The 22695-nt window shown below is 41.3% G+C and overlaps 1 protein-coding gene across 2 annotated transcripts; it reads right to left on the reverse strand.

The window, feature by feature from the left end:
• Positions 1–1653: 1653 nt before the first annotated feature.
• ANAPC7 (anaphase promoting complex subunit 7) lies at positions 1654–21559 on the reverse strand. Of its 2 annotated transcripts, none has more exons than XM_033097271.1 (11): positions 21341–21559; positions 17759–17945; positions 15757–15876; positions 12480–12591; positions 11807–11960; positions 10907–11049; positions 9296–9413; positions 8108–8304; positions 5691–5915; positions 4819–4969; positions 1654–3107 (listed from the first exon to the last, which is right to left on the reverse strand). In XM_033097271.1, exons 1-11 carry the CDS (start codon positions 21556–21558, stop codon positions 2918–2920), a joined length of 1815 nt encoding a protein of 604 aa, XP_032953162.1. In that variant the 5' UTR covers position 21559; the 3' UTR covers positions 1654–2917. The 2 variants fall into 2 exon arrangements, with proteins under 2 accessions (XP_032953162.1, XP_032953161.1); XM_033097270.1 differs by having other exon boundaries at positions 2244–3107; positions 17759–17972.
• Between the last annotated feature and the right edge of the window lie 1136 nt (positions 21560–22695).

Below are 22695 nucleotides of genomic sequence, written 5' to 3' on the forward strand. Positions count from 1 at the left end.
GCCTCACTGCCCGTCAGCAGCAGTAAATTTGGTCCTGTGCAGCAGGCAGTGTCCAGGCTGTGGGGCTGGCCAAGCAGGCCTGGGCATGGGAGTTGCTGCCACCCACAGGCAGCTGCCGAGTGGGGCCCCCAAGGACGCTCTGAGGTCCCAGGGCTCTCAAACCCCCTCCCTCAGGTTTCTCAATATTTGTATCAAGGAACGACTGACTGCTCGGGAAAAGGAAGCGAGGATGGGAGTGATCAGAGGCAGACTCCGGGGCCCGGGCTCCGGATTTGGATTAAGGTTTGGAGCCAAGCCTGGGAATCTGCATCATCGAGAAGCAGATGTGAGAAGTGCTCAAGTCTGAAAAGCAGATTTGGGCAATAACTGGCCTCATCGTCTGAGGGAAGAATCCAGAGGCAGGGGTGTGGCCCCCAACCTGAGGCTGGCAGGAACCTCCTGACATCAGCCCTCGGGGGCCACATCTGCCAGGTCCCTGGCACACAGAGGGGTTCAGAGTCCGAGTAGGAAGGCCCCAACCAGAGGGCAAGGAGCACCCTTCCTTAGGACCCTGCCCCCCCCCCCCCCAGCTCAGCTGAGGGACTTCCAGGAGAAAAGGACAAGAAGGCTTCAGTGACAGCACCAATCCCCAAACCCCCAGGGAAGGATGGGCAGTCTGGCGTTTACCCTGATGATGGCGATGGCACTCAGTGGCTTCATGCTCAACTCCTCACAGCTTATTCAGTCCCCAGAACAGAGGCTGCCAGCCCCAGACCTGCAGCACCAGCAGTGGGGGAGCTGGGACTCGGAGCCCAGTGGGTCTCTGGTTCCAAACCTGTGCTACAACTTTTTTTGGTTGGTGGGGTAGGGGCAGGGGGATGGTAGGAATCAGTGAAAACATCCCCCCACTGGCTGTGCGAAACTCGAGGTACCTGCAGTGACGGTGGGGCGGGCGGGGCGGGCCATGCCGTCAGGTGGCTCAGTGGGGCAGCCACAGAGCTCGGTGGCCTGATTCTGTTCCTGCTTCCTGGGGCTCCCGCCCTCATGAGGTTTTTGTTTATGAGAACAAGTGACAGTGGCAGTACCAGGTTAGATCTTCAGCATGCTCCATTCTTTGTAGAACAAGAGTGTTTTTAATTCTGTCAGGTGCTCTAAAAATGTAGCTTCAGCTGCCTCTTCCTAGTTGTCACCTGGAGCCTGTCAGGGTGGAAATGCTGGAGCTGCAGGTGGGAGGGGCCAGAGGAACCCAGCCCAGGGTGTTGCTGGGATGGACTCAAGCAGAGCAGAGGGCCAGCCCAGGAAAGGGGAGAAACGTGACGGTGCAGGCCATGCACAAGGCCTGACCCCGCAGGAATCTCAGGGGTCACAGTGATGAGCCTGACACGCAGAAATAAGACCAGGAGGGTGGGGTGGGCTCCCTTCCTGAGTCAGGGGAATGGCTAACAGGTTTCACCTTTTCTCCCAATGCACTGTCTGCTAATGGCTGCTCAGAGGCGAGCGGAGGAAGGACACGAGCTGCAGCCCGCAGCGAGCACCAAGGCCCATGAGCAGTGTCTTCTCCAGGCCACACGTTCACCTGCCATGACCCCCGCTGCCTGAGGGGCTCTTTAGAGACTGCTTGATAAAATGATGCTGCCCAGGCTTTGATTCTCATACCGAAAGATGCTTTAACAGTAACTTTCTGTCCATTTAAAACTGCAGTTATCAGATGTTCCCTGAACTACTGTACACTTCCACTGTTTTTACACTTTAGGACAGAACTTTCCATTTATATCAAAATCACATTTTGCACCACCTCTAATTTTGTTTTAATGAAAATCTGGGGTTAGCTGTGCCATCCCCTGCCCCCACTTCACTTCTAAGTTAACTATATTGTCAAAAGCATCGTCTCTTAAGAAACAAAGGGGAGATGGTAGGTGAAGTCTCCCAGCAGCCAATCGTAGGGAAGAGACACCTGTGCTGAGCCCAGGACAGAATGCTGACACCAGACCCCGATCCCAGCACTCCTGCCAGAGCCAGACTCGGGACAGAATCAGTCTCAAATCGGGCCAAAGGCTTTCCCCCAGGGAAATTTACCAACCAAAAAATGCAAATGAATAAATCAGCTCAGTGTTACCTAAGGTTCCCAACCCTCCTGGTTCCCAACACTCTAGGAAGAAAGGGAGTCTATTTATAGCAAATAATTCTGGGGCTAAACCAATGCATTGTGTGTACGAGACAAAAGAATTTATAAAGGCCTTCCATTCTGATCAACCCAACACCACTACTGTACAAAAAACAGTTTTATTAGTTAATCACCCCAGGTGCACCTCTGTTCATGCTCTACGTCACACCCGCTTCTCAGATCTGGTCCAGGCTCATAGGCAAGTGACCAGACTAGCAAATAGGAAAAAACTGTTCTGCAAAATAGCAACTGTCAGCTTAAGGCATTACTAACATTGCAGAAGGAAGCAAGGTTACTAGGAAGTTTGGACAGCCCAGGACGATGATTTCTGGGGCAGGAAACCCTCTCCGAAACGGCCAGCATGTGCTGCTGTCCGATTCGGGGGATGACACTCTTGCTCTGGGTGACAGGTCACTCCTTTAAACCCATCCACACCACCACAGACAAAACACTGTCTATTCCTCGAGCTTTCAGATTTAGCAATTGGTTATATAAAAAGCACTCTGTCCCAGACCATCTGTGGGCCTTCCAAAGGCTCACTCGGGCCCCCCTGGCTGGGGCAGGGGAGGATGGAGACATATGGAAGGTTGGTCAGGCTCAGTTTTAAAAAAATGAAGTCACTACTAGAAATATGGAGCCAGGGGGCAGAAACCCCTGCGGCAATCACATGCTGAATCATTGTCCTCCCAGAGAGTGGGCTCCTACGGGTTCTTTCAGTCCACGGAAGTGCTCAGAACTGGGCAGGCCAGTGTGGCCACGGAGCTGCCGCCTGCCTCACTGCATGCCGAACCACTGCTCCTGGTCAGCCCACTGGGCCGCCTCACTGTCGCTGCCCTCCAGGTCCCCTTCTTCCCCACTCCCTTCCATGTCGTCCACATCCTCCTCCTGAGTGGCATCCGTGGGACTCTCCTCCTTCTCCATCTTCTGCATCCCCTCTAGAGACTTCTGGTCATTGGGGTCCAAACTAGGGGACAACAAAACAAAGGAGAGGCCTGAATCTCTGCCTTGCTTCTTGCTGGCTGATGCGTCATCTCCCTGCCACGGCAGTGAAATGACCACCCAGTCACAGAGAAACTGCTAATGCCTGGCCTCTCCGGACAACTCTGCTTCCACAGGTGGAACTGAGGGCGTCCACCACTAGAAGTGAAAAAAGGTCTCTTACCCTAATTTTTAGAATTCTCAATTTGAGTTTTTCTCCATGTATTTTTAAACCTTCTCACACTTATTACCCCTAGCATAACGCTAGAGGAAGCTACCAGATAACACGAATGAAATAGTAAACAATCATTAACAGAAAAATTCAAATGTAATTTCTTAACAGTATTGGGTTTTTAAGCTATAGAGTCACCAAAAATACTTTTTTTGTGAGTAAAATTGTTCCATGTTTTTATAAGATAATTAAACATATCAGTATTAAAGTAGTTAACCAAAATCATCATGCTTACCATGGAACAGATTTGTCTACTCCTAGGTTAGACCCCAGGACCCAAAGCAACCCCTACCTGAGCAATCGAGTTTAGCAGCTAAGAGCCATCACTCGTGTGAAAGCTCCCAAAGTTCAGAAGCTCCAGAACATTTAGTTACTTGGCTCCTAAGCAATCTTTTCTCTTGCCTTTGTGCCCATCACCTAGGCCAGCAGGTACAAGCTCTAACAATCTCGCCGTGAATGAAAGCCTGGCGTTTTATTTGCTCACTTGCTTCTGGGCTTCCAACAGGCAGATAAAACTCTCGTGGGATCCTTTTCCTACTTATATAACTGTAGATTAATGTGTATTACCTCCTCTTCTCTGAAACCTTCCATACAGCTCTCACCCACACCCAGGGCTCCCCACACCTCTGCACTCCCACCTTGCCTTCTAGAAACTGCTATGAAAGCACTTAGCACGTGGTATCCATCAGTCTACACGTCTGAGACTGAGAGCTCCCGGAATTGCAGCACCCCCAGGGATTACTGAGATGCCAGGCACACGAGTGGTGCTCAACTGCTGAACAAATAAATGGATGCGATCAGACTCAATTACAGACAGGCCTTCACCATAACCTTACAGACACACAGACAACCCTCAAAGAAATCACTTCTGTATTAAGCAGTAAGAATACCACTATTTATTTAGTATTTACTATGTACCAGGCACAGTGCTAAGAGCTTTACATGGAATAATCATTTAATATCTAATAAAGTAGATAGATATAGACAAGGAAATTTGTTAGTAACTCGCCTAAGATAACAGGTGAGGGTAGTATTCAAACTTCAGAGCTTAAGTTCTTAACTACTACAGTACGTAGAAACGTGGGAAAGTACTTACAATACTTTGATTTGAAAAAGCGGAATATAAAATATATACTACATATAACCCTATAAAAATATGTATATGTGTAGGCAAGGCCAGAAGATGATCTACACAAATGAAAGATGTTAGAATGGTGTGAGCTGGCTATGAGTGAAACAGTTCTTTAATGTTATTAATATACTTAAGAAAAAAATTTTAGAAGCCATGTATTCACAAGTAACTTCTACCATTACTATTACTGTTTTCAAACGTGGGTGTGTGTGGGGTGTGTGTGTGAGTGTGTGTGTGTGTGTGTGTGTGTGTGTTTCCGGAATTCCTATGACTTCATTCCCTGCCTCCTCTACCCCTCATCGACCTTGCCCCCATGGGAGGCTAAATGCCTACCTTAGTGCTATACTATACTGGTCCATTGCTTCCTGATACTCATTGACAGCTACAAGGAAATCTCCTAGGATCCGATGCAGGACACAGTCACTCTGATTAGCTAGAGCATTCCTCAGCAAAGCAATTCCATCTTCATATTTCTGTTCTCTGCCTGAAAAGAAAAAGACCCTCATTGTCCTACTTACACGGCATTTTGAAAATATACTCCCACCTCAAGGCTTACACACAAACCATAACAGCGACTACCATCCACCAATCTATTTGTAGACATCCTCACGAGAACAGTGGGGTGGCGGGAAGTTAGAACAAGCTCATCTGAATTCCTATTCCATTAGGAAATCTACAGTTTGAGTTCTGATTTTTTTTAAATTTTAAAAAAAGTTTTTTTTTTAAATCAATTAATAGTTTTTTTAAAACTATTAACCTAAGTTCAAATAAAAAGCCAGAATGCATTTTATTTGCTAAACTAGCCCAAACTCAGGAGTTCATTGCAAATCAGGAATGAAAAAAAACAAAAGCTAAAACGGAAATCATAAGAGAATCCAGATGAATAAAAATGGTTCAAGCTGGCTAAAACCAGTAATATTTGGTCAAACTAGTTCTGAACACCTAACCCAGATCAAGTGAGCTGAACCAGTACCAAGTACAGCTGCTTGGAGCCACTCCACAAAAGTCAGTCACTAACAATCTAGGCAGGTGTAAGCCAGCGACATTTGGTTGTGCTAAACATAAAGCAATTCACCTTGGCTCAGACCTACTGCAAAAGAACACACCTGTCTGGTCACCTGTAACCAGCTTGACTGGGGAATCCAATTGAGATCAGGATTTATACAATTAACGATGAACAAGGAAGTAAATTAAGATACACTTACTAAGTAGTTCTGCTTTTTTCACGACAGCCTTAATGTAATCCGGCCTTTGGTTCAGGGCTTTATCTAATAAAGTTTTGGCTTTCTCCTGTGTCACTGGGTCTTCAAGACAAACTGTGGCTAACAGGGTAAGGGTCTGTGCATTTGCTCCCAGAGTTTTGTAAACGTTGTTGGCCATTACCATTGCTTCACGAATACTGTTGGAGGCTAAGTAACATTCGATGAGACCTGAAAAAAATAAAACACAGAAAGCTCAACCACATTACCGTTACCATTCCAAGCCATGTTTCCACTCTGACAGCCTTCCAAATTACAAACCTCCAAGGTTTTCAGACACGGGGCAGGCCAGGGGGAAACTTTAATGGTGAGATCAGACTGGAGAGTATGTTGATGGAATAACTAAGAAGTGTTCGTCCCCAGAGCACTTGATGGATATGGAAAAAGCCTGCATGGCAAAGGCGCCTTCAGTTAGTGAAGGAAACGAATAGACGTAAATCAACCGAAGCACGTAGACAGCCAGCTGAATGTTAGAGGAACAAACGTTAACACCAATCATTAGCTGAAATAGTGAAAGAGGATGCTTCCAACAAAACGCAACATTTCACTGACTCTTAACAAGCTGTTAATTTCCACCGTTAGTCCTAGGTTTAAGCTCCTACAGTCCAAAGTGAATGTCCAGTTCTACAAACTAAAGGCCTTAGGGAGCAACCCCAGGAAAAAGGAAGACTTTTTCAGGTCAAAGTTATCTCGAAAGAAATTTGCTGAGGGCTTCCCTAAACTAGATGGAAAGTGCTTCATCAGATGGACCGAATATACTGAGACTGGCAGCTCCTCTTTTCATACCCACAGCAAGACGCCCTATGGAGAGTCAACTCTCAACTTTTCATGCCAAGTCGAGGAGAACAGAGGAAGTACTTTTTGGCACAAAGCATTCATCAAAACAGAAAAACAGCTTAAACCCCAAACCCACACGATCCCTGGCAGATTTTCTCTGCATACTCCTCCACCCTGGCAGCATTTATAACATTTGTGCACATTCTACCACAAGCTATGGTTACTTAACCAGAAATTATCTAACTCTTAAAGGTAATGTGTTGGTTTCAGAATACGGTTCTTTGCAGCTACTTACTGAGAAGTTTTACTTCCCTGCTAAAGCCCCACTAGAATGTCAGAAGGAAATGGAAAGAACACACTTCACTATTCCAGGGCCTCCACCAGTAAGGGAAACTCATTTGGAGGTTGTAAGAAGCACCAGGGAGCATAAGCAGGGACCCTGATCCAATCTCCAAATGGCAGCTTGAGTGAAGGCAGCCTGTGACGCCTCTTTGGTCAGTTGGGGAATGTCCTCTGCCCCCCACAGCTCTAACCAGCCCATGTCCAAGCACTATGGTAGTGGTTACTCAACTGTATTGCTGGGTTCTGGTGAACTGGGCACGTAGCAGAAGGGAATTAGCATGATAAAAAGCTGGAAGGTTAAGGAAGTTAGTTTCAGGATAAGAATTTATTCTGAAACCAAAAGCTTGGTTTACTGGGGTTTCTTTAAGAACAAATCCACAATAGGCATAGCTCTCTGGCTATCAAAGCAGATTTATTCTTTACCCCAACTTCCAAGTTTTATTTTTCAAATTTGAACTCATCCTCCTGTTAACAGCAAATCACTCCTAGACTCCTGGATTTATTTTTAAATTCTTATAAAAATATGCTTTGGAGGAACTGCATCGTGTAAGATCTATTTTAACATGACTGAGTCATCGAATGTGGCTGAAACTGGCACAGCTCCTTTGAACTCCTAGGGTTAGTTCACATGAACTTAAAATAGTACATAACAAAACAAAGTTTGACCCTCATTGGGCCCACTCTGGGAGGTCATGACGAAGCAACCAGTTCCCACAACCAACACTGTCATATGAACATGGATGGAGCTACCCTATGAGTAATATTTTTGGCCCAAGGTAAGACAACTGTGAAAAAGAATAAAGACATAACCAGCACAAGTGATCCAGCACAGAGATTCACATTAGTGAGTGGGCCATGTTTGAGAAAAAAACAAAAGACAAACTACCCCAACTCTCCCTCACCAAAACCCAGAAAATAAGAAAGATGGATTCTGAAAGTATGGAGTTAGAAGTCCAGTAAAAGCCCTACATTAATTTAAAATGCTTCATGCAGTGGTTCCCAAACTTGTATGTACATTCAGCAATACCTTGGCAGCTTCAAAAAATCCTGACGTCTACCACCCAACCCCAAATACTCTGATTTAAATGGTACTGGAGTGACCTGGCATCAGAACTTTTAAAAGTTCCCCAGAAGACTCTAACATACAACAAAGTTTGGGAACTGCTGGCCTAACAAAACTGTCCATCTCAGTGCTGCTGCCACACCTATAGATTCACACTTCTCAGCTATCACTTTTGTCTTACCTTCGTAACAGTCTAAGCGACAAGGCGCAAGCCGTATGGCCTCCCGAAAGTGGATTATTGCTTCTTGGACTCTGCCCATGTTCCTAAGTGCTGCTCCCTTAAGTAGCAAAGCTTGAACACTATTACTGTTCAGCTGAATAGCCTTGGCTCCTAAATAGAGGGCCCGAGAGTAGCGTTTGCTGTAGAAGCTGTGACACCTAGAAGGAAAAACCACTAAAAGTTAGCTGAGAGAAGACTATAGTAGTACCTCGGTTTTCGAACGTCTCCGTTGACGAACATTTCGGTTTACGAACGCCGTAAATTTTATGGATCTATGGTATCATTAGATAGTAAAACTCATGCTAAATTTGCAGTTTTAGGGGTTGTTTTAAAGGTCTGGAACGGGTTAATCCATTTTGCATTACTTTCTATGGGGAAACTGTGCCTCGGTTTTTGAACGTTTCAGAACTCGAATCTGTTCTTCCAGAACAGATTACGTTTGAAAACCAAGGTACCACTGTACAAGCATGCCATGTTTTATTGTGCTTCACTTTACTGCTCTTCACAGATGCTGAGTCTTTTTTGCAAATTGAAGGCAAGATTCTTCAGCAACAAAAAGATTATGACTTGCTTTATTGCGGTACTCGTGTTTCTGCGGTGGTTAGAACCAAGCCCACCATATTTCCGAGATGTGCACATATAAAGCTTTATCCAAAAACCAAAGAGAAGGCCCTCTACATAATCCTTATTACAAACCACACTTCCAGCTTTGACCTAGATGTCAGTGAAAAAACAAATATCTACTAAATATTTAAGGGGGAAATCTTGGTATAGGAGAAAATTATGGCAAAGAAAATTATGACAAGGATCTGGCTATGTTATCAGATGAGAGACATTCAGAGAACTTGTAAAGCCAGGTTGGGAACTCCTGGCCCTTTCACTGACGGCTTCCCGTGAGCAGGTGCAGTGCTGAACACTCACTACCTCGGTTAACACCCACCCCGTGAAGCAGGGGTAGCATCCTCATTCTCCAGAGGAGAAAACACTGAGAGAGGTACATCGTGTGTCCAAAGTCAAAGACCATGATTTGAATCTGAGTGTGATTATCTCTTAAACCTGTGCTTTCAACCTATGTTCCATTCAGGAAGAACCACAATTTCCTAAAAAATCTGCTGACAACTAAGGAGTAAAGGGAATGCATACACCTACCCAGAGACCACCCAAGGTTCTGCGTGCTGATCAGAAATATTGAAAAGGCGACAGCCAAGATTCTCCACATCCTCCAGCCGCCCTTCTCGGGCCAGGAGGTAGCCATATACATCCATTCCTGGAAAGGAAGAGACTCTTTAAACAAAGCAGCACAGGTCCTTTATGAAGGAGCAGCAATCGTCGTCAGAGCTCACCCGGAGGCCCCGGCTCCTGCAGGTCTGAGCACTTTCCACCATCATGAGCTCCTCCCATCAGCATTCCCAGTTTCCAACAAAATGACTTATAAAAAGACAAAACACATCCAAAACTAAAAAAAAAAAAACAAAAAACAGGGCAAAGGAGTAGAAGGACCTACCTCACAATTTGAAAGCCTGTTATTTTCAGGAAGTGTCTGTGCCTACATCCTGTGGCGTGATATACAGCTATCCTAACTCATAATCAAAAAAGGCCCAAAAAAGGTACCAAGTTCTCTCTTCCAAGAGGTCTAGGCACAGTCAGGAGCACACACTTAACATGCCAGTTAGTCTTGGAAAAAAGTTAGCCTGTTTCAGAAAAAGCATCTAGTTCTTTCTGGAGTCTAGTTCATTTAAGATCACCCCCACCCCACCGCTTTAGTTTCACTCATGTTCTATAAAAAGGGCCCCATGCTTGCTGTCGCCCATCTTTTACCACCATTCCGCTTCATTCTTTGCTATCCTTTCCGATTCCCAGGAAAATTCCTCTCAAGCCAAGACTACTGCAACACACCCTGCTGGCCCCCGGCCTCTGGTCTGAGCTTCCAGCTCCAAGCTGCCGACTACTGCCAGACAGTATTGCTAAAACACCACTTTCATTATGGGCACAGGCCGCTTAGAGAAGAGAAACAAGCCCCGGCCAAGGAGACCTTGGGTAAACGAATTCATCTTTCTGGACCTGTTTCTTCCTCTCCCTGCTCTGTCATTCCTGTGGCTTAAGTGTCTACAAGACTGTTTATTGTCACAAGGTCATACTTCTCTGATGGCCTTTTTTGGGCCTTTACAAGTAGACTTCAGCCTGTCTGACCTTATTTCCCACTACAATTCCTGAGCACACACCCTTCACTCACTGCCAGTCAGTCAACGCTCATCCCTTGGAAGTCCCTGTGGCTTTCCCCTTCAGCGGCAACCTTCTTTCAAATCAATGATTTTCCTGTTGTTCATTCCTGTTTCCTTTAACTACATTATCTCTTTCTTAATATCTGTTCACTTACTCCCTTTTAACTATATTAAGGATATAGTAAAGCTAAATTCCCTAAAAGGGAATTATAGTTCTGGGGATGCCATCCAAATTCTCAGTCAAGCACATCATAAATTTGTAAATCCTAAGGAGGGGCTATGACTCCTTCCCAAAGAAAAAAAAGCTAAATAATGATCTGTGATGACACTTAAACTGAAGCAAAAACAACTGCTCAAATGAAATTACCCAAGTGTTAGAGACATGTGTCAGGATATATATATATATAAAAAGGCTACTATAATAAGTTTTACAAACTACTTCTATGAAAAATGGTATCAGAAGATGCTACATTTTCTCCCTATCTTCTGTGATATGCCCCTCTATGGCCATTTCTGCCCTGCCCCAAGAATTACTTACCTTTTATCAGATAAGGATCCAACATCTGTGCCTGTTCAAACTTGAGGACAGAGTTTTTATTGTCTCCAGCTCTGAAGTACAGATCTGCTAAGCTTCCCAGTAGATCCACGTTATCTCGCAATAAGGACTTTTTCTCTAGTGAACTTTAAGATATTAAACATTGAACCTTAAAATCTTTTATACATCCTCTTAGTTGTTGAATCTGGGTGACGGGCATACAGGTACTATTTTCTTTTGTGTATGTATGAAATTTTGCATAATAAGAAACTAAAAACAAACTATATACACTATATTTTCTTATTCTGAGCTTATGATTAAAAAATAAGTTACACAGGATAAAATAGCAAATATATAAAATAAAGCACAAATCTCATTACCTAGAGAGAACTTTCTGGTTGCAGTTTTTCAGAGGACAACAACCCTATCCGGTGTTACATGGAATGCCATTCACAAGTGACAGCTACTTATTATTCAACCAAATGACTCTGTATAACACAAACCCCAGACTCTTGTCCTTAGACTTTACCTAACTACAAAGAAAATCCCAATTCTAGGGAGGCAACCCAGGCCAGGTGCTGCAATAATCTATGCTTCTGGGGTGTCCAAAAAGATGTCTTCCGGGTTTAAGCACAACACACTGAGACAGTCTGCTTTGCCAGGGTTACTACTTTTTCAAGTACAGAGCTAATCTCGGTCCAAATTTACATTTAACAGGTCCTTGGCGGAGATTATTACATTTGGGACCATTTAGAACATTAAGACACTAACGAAGCCAAGGGACAAGTGGCTGCAACACCAAGAGATAAGCATCTCATTTTTCTGTTTTGCTAATTTAGATACATTAGACCTCCACACAAGAAAAGGGCCTCAAGAACACTGAATTAATTTTGTAGATCTCACCAGATGGTATTGATTGCTCTCGAGTTGTCACCAGTATGCACAAAAGCATATGCTTTGATCCACACAGACAGCCAATCCAAGTTAGGCACGGTCTGGATCACATTCATCGTCATTGATGCCACCTCTGCACCTTTTACAGATAGGGACAGCAAACCTAATCCAACAGAAAGCAGGAGACAGAAGGTGAGGCATAGCATCCTTCTTCTACGATGCAAGAAACAATAGGTTAGCCTTTCCCCACGCTACAAGACAACCCTTTCCCTATTCTAATCAAGATGCAATATGACTGGGGCAGCCGGTTAGCTCAGTTGGTTAGAGCGCGGTGCTCTTAACAACAAGGTTGCCGGTTCGATCCACACATGGGCCACTATGAGCTGTGCCCTCCACAACTAGGTTGAAACAACTACTTGACTTGGAGCTGATGGGTCCTGGAAAAACACACTTACATAAAGTTAAAAAAAAAAAAAAGTAATATGATAGAACAAACATAGTATTTCTTAATCGGTGAAATACATGACAGTGGTAATCTATGAATCACTCTCTACAGGTGAGGCATGGGAAACTTCTTAAAAAAAAAAAAAAAAAGCTATTCTATCTAACGTATAGCCAAGATTGAGAAGTACTACCTTAGAGAGCAAACACTCCATGAAAATAGGCAGAGAATGCTCTGTACCTAGAATGGCATCGAGGGCCAGTGGGCACTGCCTCAGCACTTCCTTATAGCTGGTGACTGAAGGGCGTTCCTGACCAGCCTTCTTGTACAGGTTTGCCAGCATCATGTTTATCTGTAATAAAGAAAAACAAAGGCAGTAAGATTAAGTGTATACTGCAAAGAAAATATTTCACCAAGTCTTGATTTTTATCACCAGCGACTATTCTACTTTTTACTGGAAATCTACACACAGCCCTATGGAAATACCAACCCTATTCTTCAAACCAAAGTGGAAACCACTACCTTTGCTTTTCCTATGTCCTCCCACTTCTAAAAGGAAGTCGGATTCCTCTCACTTACCCAACCAAAAGGTCCAGTAATATGTGGACCAAAGATGCTGCCTCTGGAAACGGGACTAACATTCATTTGACAAATGTTACAGAATTCTAATTACCTTGATTCTTTCTTGATCTTAAGACAGAAGGTGAACTACCCTAGGAGTGCTCAAGTTTACACTTTTAAAATGCAACTGACATCAAGGCATAGAAAAGTGAGGAATTCTTAACATAGCTAGTTAAGAAAGATCAGATCAATTTTCCCCAAAAAGGAAATAACAGATACAGATACTTGGCTTCTCTTACAACTAGTCTAGCACCTAGACTATAGCCTTTCCAGTGCTTAAAGCTCTGACTGATAGGTACTGTCTGACTCATCAGAGAAATGCTACAAAAATCAAACTCTAACTGACCTCTAGAGGTAACAACGATCCAGAGATTAGTTACACTATTTAAACAGCACAATTCAAAAATGTAACTCAGTAAAGCTCTATTAAAATAACCCTTCCTAAAAATGCAACAGGGAAAAATTAAGAAAATCTAAAAGTTCCAAAGAATGTAGAAGTTACGGGGAAGAGATAAATGGTCTTAATAGTCCGAAGTGAAAAAACCACAATATTCCAATTTAAAATTAATAGATCATAATGCAACACAGAGTTTGCCAGATCACTGATCCAAGGAAGCAGTCAATATGAGGGCACAAGAAAAAAGGCCAATCCCAATCTCATCAATTATCTAGCTTCATGTGCCAAATATTTATCAAAATAGTGGCTCTGAAGATGAAGAACATGTTTCAATTATGGACTTACAGTATATATAACAATCTAGTATGGCATTAATCCACACTGATTTAAACAATGCAATAATGAAATACTAGAAATAAAACTATTTTTTATTTGGCCTCAGATTCTCTATTTTAGCCTATGTTGAAAATGCAAAAGAAGGTACTTAAAGGAAAACTCCAGTATTGGTGTCAATAATTGAAAAGAATAAGAGGTTTAAATTTAAGAACCTTTCTTGACTGCTTGTTATTAACAAACCATGACTGATGGACCAATAAATATTAAAATTCCCTTTAAACTACCTGGCATTTCAAAAGAGTTTTGAATACTACCGAGTGAGAAAGTCAATTCTTTTTAAAACAGATCCTTACTTGGGTATATCATAAAGCCACATTCCACCAATTATAAACAAAGCAGTCATCATTCTCTAAAAACTGGGTGAGAAATTTTATGTTAGCATGTTTGCTCTTAAAAGCTGAAGATTTACCAAGATATAATAATTTCACACTGGAATTTTCCTTTAAAATGTGAAGCAATGTGTGGCGGTGTTTACCATACATTAACAGACGTTCATTTAGACGTATTTTGACTCACTTCCTTGTCCTTTACACAGACTGAGAAGCCAGTTAACTCCCTAACGGACAAGAAAGAAAAACTGTAAATATATAGGTTTATGTTTGAGGCGCACATCTTTCGTTTGCTCCCAGCTACAACAGCTCTACAGAATGAAGGCTATGTACTCCTAACAAACTCAGACTCCTCTAGTCCCTCTGAAAATGAATGCAGTAAACACCAAAGTATTAGGTAACACAAAACCGAGCTTTGTCATTACTTGTCTTCAAAATTGTCTCCAAACTCCTTCAAGTCATTAAGGAGGAAATTATGGTATATTTCTAGGAAGATAAGGAGTAAGTATAATTCAAAGTTTATAATCAAAACAGCATCTTCCAAAAGGAAGATACTCTTCATATATGCAAAAAAATTATCCTTGGGGTAAGACTTCCATACAGTACCAGAACACAATTTAGTACATAAGCATCCAAGCTTATTATGAGACACTTAGTCTATAATATGCTTCCAAATGTTTTTAATAGCAGCCACCACCATAGAATATACTGGGGACATAGCTTAATCATAAAAACTCAGAAAATCGTAAATAAATCCTCAGTATGAGGGGATACTTAAACACATTCTCATCAAGTGTAACTGGTTATTTTTAAGACTCAGCAACATTTGGGTGAAAAAGCAGTAACTGTACCAGTCCCTACTGCTTAGATTCCTTTTCTTTTAAGGGCAGGAGGATGTACACAGACATTTTTACATATAAAATCCCTCACTGTTAATTAAGCACAAGTTACACAGAACAGTTTTTCAACGAAGTGAGGAAGGCAAGTAACCTGAGAGTATATGGTAGAATATTAAATACTGATGTGTACTCAATCTTAAAAGCAAGGATTCTCACTGTGCTTCTGAACTCGACTTCAAAAAAACTGTAATCAAACATGCCTAATATAATACTCCTTACAGAATGGTACTTTAAAAAAGTTTTCTCACATACATGAACTTATTTAGCTCTTTGAAGTTAGCAAGAAAGTATTATCCTCCTTTTATAGATTAGGGGAAAAAAAGTAAAGTTCAGATTGGTAATTTGCCCAAGTACACACGGCACAGAGCTGGTATGCCTAAAACTCAAGACAAGATACCAGATCTTTGGATTTCAGTTGAAGGTATTCTAATCAAACACAAATACATATCCCACACACAAATAAGTACAAAAGGATCTTGTCGTCTTGATTTTGAAAATGAAGAGATTAATAAAATTAGTCACATTATCAAAAGGGTATACCTACAAGAGTGCAAAAAATGAGGTTCTAAAAAAGTATGGTTACCTGGAAGTGTATTGCAAATTATTTTCTAAAGTAAGAAATACCAAAGAATAAGCACTTGTAGTATTTTCCAGCTACCGTTTTCTTCAACTGAATTTTCAGGGTCTCATAAGAAAGTCACTCTTCTACCTCTCTGAACCACCCCCCACTCCATTAACAAGAGAACAAAGTGAAAATTTGAGCCAAGAATAAAATGTTCAGATGGACTCCCTAGCATATACAGAAATCATGGAGGAAGAGGGCTGGAAGGATTGGAGAGGAGCAAATGATGTGACAAATTGTTAATTCAACTTACTTTGGGAGTTCTTTGTCTTGAAGGGATCCCATCAAGTATAGCAATGGCATCTTTATCTTGTTTTAGCATTGTGTAACATTCAGCCATTTTGTATTTCACTTCAATTTCAGATGGAAGACACTAAGAGGGAAAAAAACATCTCTTTAAAATATTACTTAAATAGTGTGGCAGTTCTTCAAAATGTTAAACATACAGTTACCAAGTGACGCAGCAATTCTGCTCCTACATATGCAGTCAAGAGAAATGAAAACATATCCACACAAAAACCTGCACACAAATGTTCACAGGACCATGATTAATAAACAAAAAGTGGAAATAACCGAAATATCCATCAACTAATGAACATATAAAATATAGCATATCCATACAATGGAATATTATCTGGCAATAAAAAGGAGGGAAGAATTTATCGATAACATGGATCAATCTTGAAAATATTATGCTAATTAAAAGAAACCAGATACAAAAGGCCACATATTGTATGACTCCACTCATATGAAATGGCCAGAATAGGCAAATCCATAAAGACAGAAAAGTTAGTGATTCCCAGGGATTGGGGAGATAATGGGCACTGGGTTTTTCTAGAGTAATGAAAATGTTCCGGAATTAGATAGGGGTGATGGCTGCACAAATTTGTGAATATACTAAAATATTCACTAATTTTGAATTTTATGATGTGAATTACCTTTCAACTTTAAGAAAGTCCTTAAAGATTAAATGTATTTAATTCACATGAAGGTTTAGCATGGTGTTTGGCATATTGAATGCTCAAAAAAATTAAGCTACTTCTATGAATGATCCTATGTGAAGGCAAATATGACTTCCATTCAGTGTCAGGAAACAGAAAATCCTGGCAATCAGCTCTTTAACAACAAAAAACAAAGGTTTTACATAGATATAAAACAAGATGAAGATCTACGGGCTTTAAAAAAAAAAGCAACTACATGAATTTGTCTTTTAATATGGAAAAATACAAAACAGAAAAAACATGACTTATAATTTCACTTCCAGTTCATACCACTGACATTCCTTTTTAAGTTGCATGTATAATTTAAATTTAGACAGGTTCAAATTGAAAAGTAAAAGTTCCCCTTCCTAAAGTTTTCCGCTGCAAAATTTATTTCCTTCACATACACAAAATCTGTCATGCACATTATCATATATATTTAGGCATATACCAGGAAATATTTATGTATCTATAAACCATCCTCTTTAAACAAAAAGAGTATTGAACACACTGCTTCAAACCTTATTTTCTTTACTAACATATACAATTCTTTCCAAATCAGCACATATACCTTTATCTCATTTTTCATTTTTATAGTTCCTTCATATTACAACTTATGGCTATACTATTAATTCAATTTAATTAGACCTTACTGATGAACACTTTTGCTTCCAGTTTCTTATCATTATAAACAATGCTGCAATAAGCAGCCTTATATACCCCGTAAATCTTTTGAGTCTACTATTAGGGTTAATTTCTAGCAATGGGATGGCTCTGTCAAATGGTGGAATTACAATTTTTACCCTTCATTTATTTAGCTAATTATCAAGCAACTATCAAAAATGGGCAATTATCAAATCTAAGCAATTATCAAAATTTGGCAGGAATTCTTACATTTCTCATAAACTTCCCCGAGGTACTCACAGTCTTAACAACTGAGTTACATTTTAAAACTTGTACTTTCTTTAACATTATAAAAACACTTTATATTTTGAGTTCTGTTTATATAAAAGGAACAATGCATGACTTTGGTTAGAACCCAGATAATTCATGTTTAATTACATTTTTAGATTCATCCAGAGTGAATTTTGCTTTTAGCCTTAATGCGTGGTTGGATGCATTCTTGCATCTAAGTGGTTTCTCATCTTTGTTTTTCCAATCAGCTCCCTTTAAAATTATATTTTACCATGTTCTAAATCTAATCAGCAGTCTTGTAAATTCTTTCATTCTCTCGCTCTCAAAAACAAAAAACATCACACTTCGATCTCCAATTACCTGACTTTGTGGCGCAGATGCAGAATTTCCAGTTGAAGGTCTCACTTTTGAAGTTTTACTTAGGGCTTTCTTCTGCTGTAAAGCCATGGTATACTTACTCACAGCATTCCGATATTCCTTATCATGAAAGAGAGAATCTGCGTGATACACCAAAAGCTGGTACTTCTGAGATGGAGAGAATAACTCACTAGAAAACAAAGAAAGTACATACTCCCTACGTGGGTTGTTTTGAAATGTTGGAAACAACACCCTGCTTAGTGTCCAAGCCTAGCACAAAGCCTCATGTAATGACAGTTTCCAGAAAAGTCAATGTACCTTAAGTGCTAGTCCCAAAAATTAGAGGCATGAGTCGTACTCTATGCTAATATGGTGAACATCTAGGAAATTACCTTAAACTGTTGTTTTAATATGCGTTTTCTTTACTTACTATAAAAGCAATGGTACCTCTAAATCTTTGTATACCTCTACAGAAAAATGTAATACATCTTTTCTTCCCCTTCTTTAACCTAAGCCTTCTTAATTTGACAAATATCCATACTACCTTGTATTAATTAACATCAATTTTTAGGATAATATAAGACAAAGGAGAGCAATCACAGTGACTTAACTAATATTACCAAAGAAGGGTTGAAGAACCTGCAAAAGAGAATCTTCACCACTTGAATCTTTAGGAAATGACTGAGCAAAAAGAGGTTTGCAGGGAACTGAGTACACTTCAAATACTGAAAAAAACTGGATACTGAAATACTGAATTATGGGAATAGGATAAGCCAGTAGGATAGAGTGAGATAAAATGATTAGCCTTATTTGACAAAAGTTTTTTAAATTTTATATACAAAAGTAAACTTTACCGGCACTAGGAGAATTTTTATCTCTTTGAGTCTCAGGGGCTTCAGGATAGTATAATGGAACCAGTGTTTCAAAAGTTTGTCTTTAACCTTAAATGTTGCTCACAAGTGTTAATAACTGCCTAGAAGCTGGCTACCATTTTTAATAGGAAACTCACATTTCTAATCTCCAATCCCAACCCTCCACCTACTTCTTCCCAAGTTGAGTTTACATGTTTTTCTTTGATAGGTAAAAGCTACAGCTGCTTAATATGAAAGAACAGACAGTTAATTTCTCAACAAATGAAGGATACTCAAGAATGGTAGCGTAGATTAGAGGTTGCCAGGAACAGGGGAAGTGGGATCAGGAAGTGACTACAAATATATAAGGTGTTACTTTCTTCGAGTAATGAAAACATTTTGTAATAGACAATGGTGATAGGTGCACAACTCTTGTGAATACATTTAAAACCACAGAAATGTATTCTTTAAAAGGGTGAATTCCACAGTATGTGAATTTTATCTTAATAAAAAAAAAATCTTAAAAAAAGATAGGAACTCTAAACACTGCATAAAGTTACAAAGGAAATTCAAGGACTGAAAAGTTGAAAGGTATAGTCCAGATAGTTAAGATCTCTTCCAATTCTGAGATTCTTTGTATTTAATGAAAAATAAGATTTGATAGAAAAAGTTACTATACTCAGAGAAAGCACTCAGATATTTATATTGTAACACACGTCTATGTGTACAGCAAAAATTATCTCTGGAATGATGTAAGAAACTGTTAATAGCTCTTTGCTGGAGAAGGGAATTTCTGGAGAAGGGAAATGTCACAGTGAGGTTCAAGATTCAGGGACAGGTACGTATCTGCATACCCCTTCTGCTCTGTTTGAATTTTTTTACTGTGTTGTATTGCCAATTCAGTAAGAAAATTTTAAATATAAAGGTCAGAATTTAAATGCCTCCTGAAGCTAGGAAACTGCCAGTTAACCTAATATGAACAAATCAGAAGATCAAACTATCCTGTGACATCTAACTATCCTGTAACATCTAACTATCCTGTAACATCTTCAAGAACCAAGAATAACTGGTGCATACATTCCCAATGGTGGAAACTGTGTGCCTTGACAAATCACTCAGAACCAAGCGAAAGTCTCCAGAATAAACACAGAAGGCTGACAGAGACCAGGGCTCCTCCCTGTCAACACTAAGTGGATGGTGGCAAAATGATGAGTCGCACGTAGTGAGGTCCAAAAGCACACTAATGGAAATAAAATCGGGAGCAGCAGCGGCATCACAGGCACTTAAGGGGCCTTTCTTTTCTGACCTAGACAGCTTCAAGAGGATGCCAAATGCAAATGGGTAGAAGATTCGATTATAATGCTATTTAGAGGCAAGAGACTGTCGTAGGTCAGAATGGAGACCTTAGAGTCAAAGGGACCAAAATCCAGACATCGTGGCTCCTCCAATGACTAAATGTGTGGACTTGGACAGGGTATTTCCCCTCCCTGAGGTTGTATGCACTTCCTTAGCACATTCAATAAGCGTGAGGGCTTACTGCACACAGCCAGTGTGCTGACTTCATTCGGTGTTAAGAGTGGTGCAGAATATAGATCTTAAAAGCTCTCATCACAAGACAAAAACTTGTAACTATGTGTAGTGAGGGATGTTAACTAGACTTACTGTGGTGGTCATTTGGCAATATATACAAATATGGAACCATTCTGTTGTACACCTGAAACGAACGTAATGTTACATGTCAATGATATTTCGATTAAAAAAAAGTGATGCAGCATATAAAACAAGGCAAAGGGATAGACTAGTGAGGGTAAGGAGCCATTCTTACGGGCTATCGGAGTTGGAACCTGTAGGAGGAGGCAGGTCTGTGATAAGGACTCTAAGCAGAACAGCAAATGCAAAAGCCCTGAGTTGAGAATGAGCTTGGCACGTGTTCAAGTATCCGCAAGAAGAGCCACGGAGGCTGGAGAACAGTGAGCAGCGGACATGAGATTAAGTGGGGGAGAAAGATGTGTGGCTCCCTTGGCCATGGGAAAGAACCTGAAGCACAATGGAGAAATTGAAGCAGGGGAGCGACATGCACTCAAGGCTGGCAAGGGCCCTGTATTTCTTCCGTCATTAGACTCAATAAACGGCAGCTCTTAAAACATGAAAGGCGCACTGCAAGTCCTTCAAAAGGCGCCACTCCCACCCAATCAAGGGAATCTCCCGTTTTCTGGGGTTTGCTGAGGCGAGAAAAGGAACTACACTCAAGGCGGATAAAAATCAGTCTCGGATGTAGGACGAAGGTATAAAACCAGGGGACTGGCCTCTGAGCTTCGTCGAGGGAGAAAACGTTCCTCAGGAAGGAGCTGGGAAGGGAGAAGTCAGCCCAGTGATGTGACAGTCGCCGTGCTGGGTGACAGGTACCTCAGGAAACCCTACGCTCCCAACTTTCGGGAAACCCTCGCCAGGGAGGTCCTCAGAGCCTCCGCCTTCCATTTCTCCGAGCCGTCGCCGCACGACACATCTCCCGCAGCGAGTTCATCCCAGCGCCTGGCACAACGCGGGGACCCCATGAACTCAACTTGCGTTCCTAACTCAGCTCGGCTCGACGAGGCCTCGCTGACCCCGGAGCCTCAGCTGGGCTGGGGCCCGCGGCCGCTCCTTCCCGCCAGTCCCCAGGCCCCCTCAGCCCTCGCTCCCGAACAGGCGCTGCTTTCTCCTCAGCCCCAGGCCGCTCCCCGCCTCAACTCACGGGTTGTTATTACTCATTGTAAGTAACAAGCTGCTGAGGAGCCGCACGTTGGAGTGCAGCCCCGCGGCCGCCATGTCTCGTACGTGGTCTATCACATTCATCCTGCCGGGCAAAGCCGCAGGGAGCGGCAGTAGCGGCACGAAAAGCCGGTAAAATATCTTTAAGGAAGACTTCAAAATGGCGGCCTCGCCGGGGTCCATCGGGTCCATATGAGGCATCGCCCCCAGAAAAATAGGCAACTACTGAAGTGCCTGAGTAAATAAATAAAACTCAGTTCCCCAAGCCCTCGTGAGGTGAACTAATTTGTTGGGTTTTTTTTTTTTCTAGCAAAGCTATGTCGTTCTGAGTTGCAAATTTTATTGAGGACTTAAAAATACGATGGAGACAAAAGGCACCTCAGTATGAATACATGCTCAAAGGAAATGAGTATGAGAGGAATTTGTCTCTCCCAGGAATTAATAAAAATGTATGAACATTAATCATAAATAAAAGAACACAGTAGGTTGTATGTAGGGGGAAAGCCCCAATAGTTGTATTTGAATATTTTAATCAGGCGCCAGGGGCAGTCCTAACTGCTTTTACAGTCACGCTTGCGCACTAGGCTGAAGGCGCCACGCCCCCTCTTGTCAGGTATTGTACCTGCTGGAGTCAGGATTCGTTCAGCCTTTGGATAGCAGTCTTGGGTCTAAAAGGGAATATTTCTACCCTGTGAAATGATTTACTAGCTCAGAATGAATACTGGCTAGGTTGAGTTTTAGCCATCCTAACATGTGTTTTTTAATTTGTAATTCCCCAGTGACATGGTGTCGAGTATCTTCTCATGCTTATTTGCCTTCTGTATATCTTCTTTGGTGAGGAATCTGTTCAGATCTTTTTCTGATTTTTCAGTCAGGTTGTTTGTATTCTTATTGTTGAGTTTTATGGGTTCTTTGTATGTTTAATAATAGTCCTTTATCAGATATGTGTTTTGCAAATATTTTCTCCCAGCCTGTAGGTTGCCTTCTCATTCTCTGGGCCACCCCCTCATTTAGAAAAAAAAAAAAATGCTTTCAGTAATGATCATGAAATGAAATGACTAATAATGGCCAGAAAAGAAACAGACCGTGAAAATATTTATTAAACTTCATCTAAATAATAATGCTAGTACAATTTTTAATGCAAAGTAAAACCACTATTACAGTACAAAAAGGTAATGGATTAATACTTTTTAAATACATTAATGTATTGAGAAAGACTTATCCTACCTATTGGATTAGCAAGAAAATGAATAAAATACAGTTTCTGTTTTTGGTCCTTAAATTCTGCAAAATTGTCAGTGACTGTCAAAAGTCATTGTCTTTGTATATTCATGTTCA

Source organism: Rhinolophus ferrumequinum, chromosome 25, assembly GCF_004115265.2.
Source record: "Rhinolophus ferrumequinum isolate MPI-CBG mRhiFer1 chromosome 25, mRhiFer1_v1.p, whole genome shotgun sequence".
Taxonomy (NCBI): Eukaryota; Metazoa; Chordata; class Mammalia; order Chiroptera; family Rhinolophidae; genus Rhinolophus; species Rhinolophus ferrumequinum.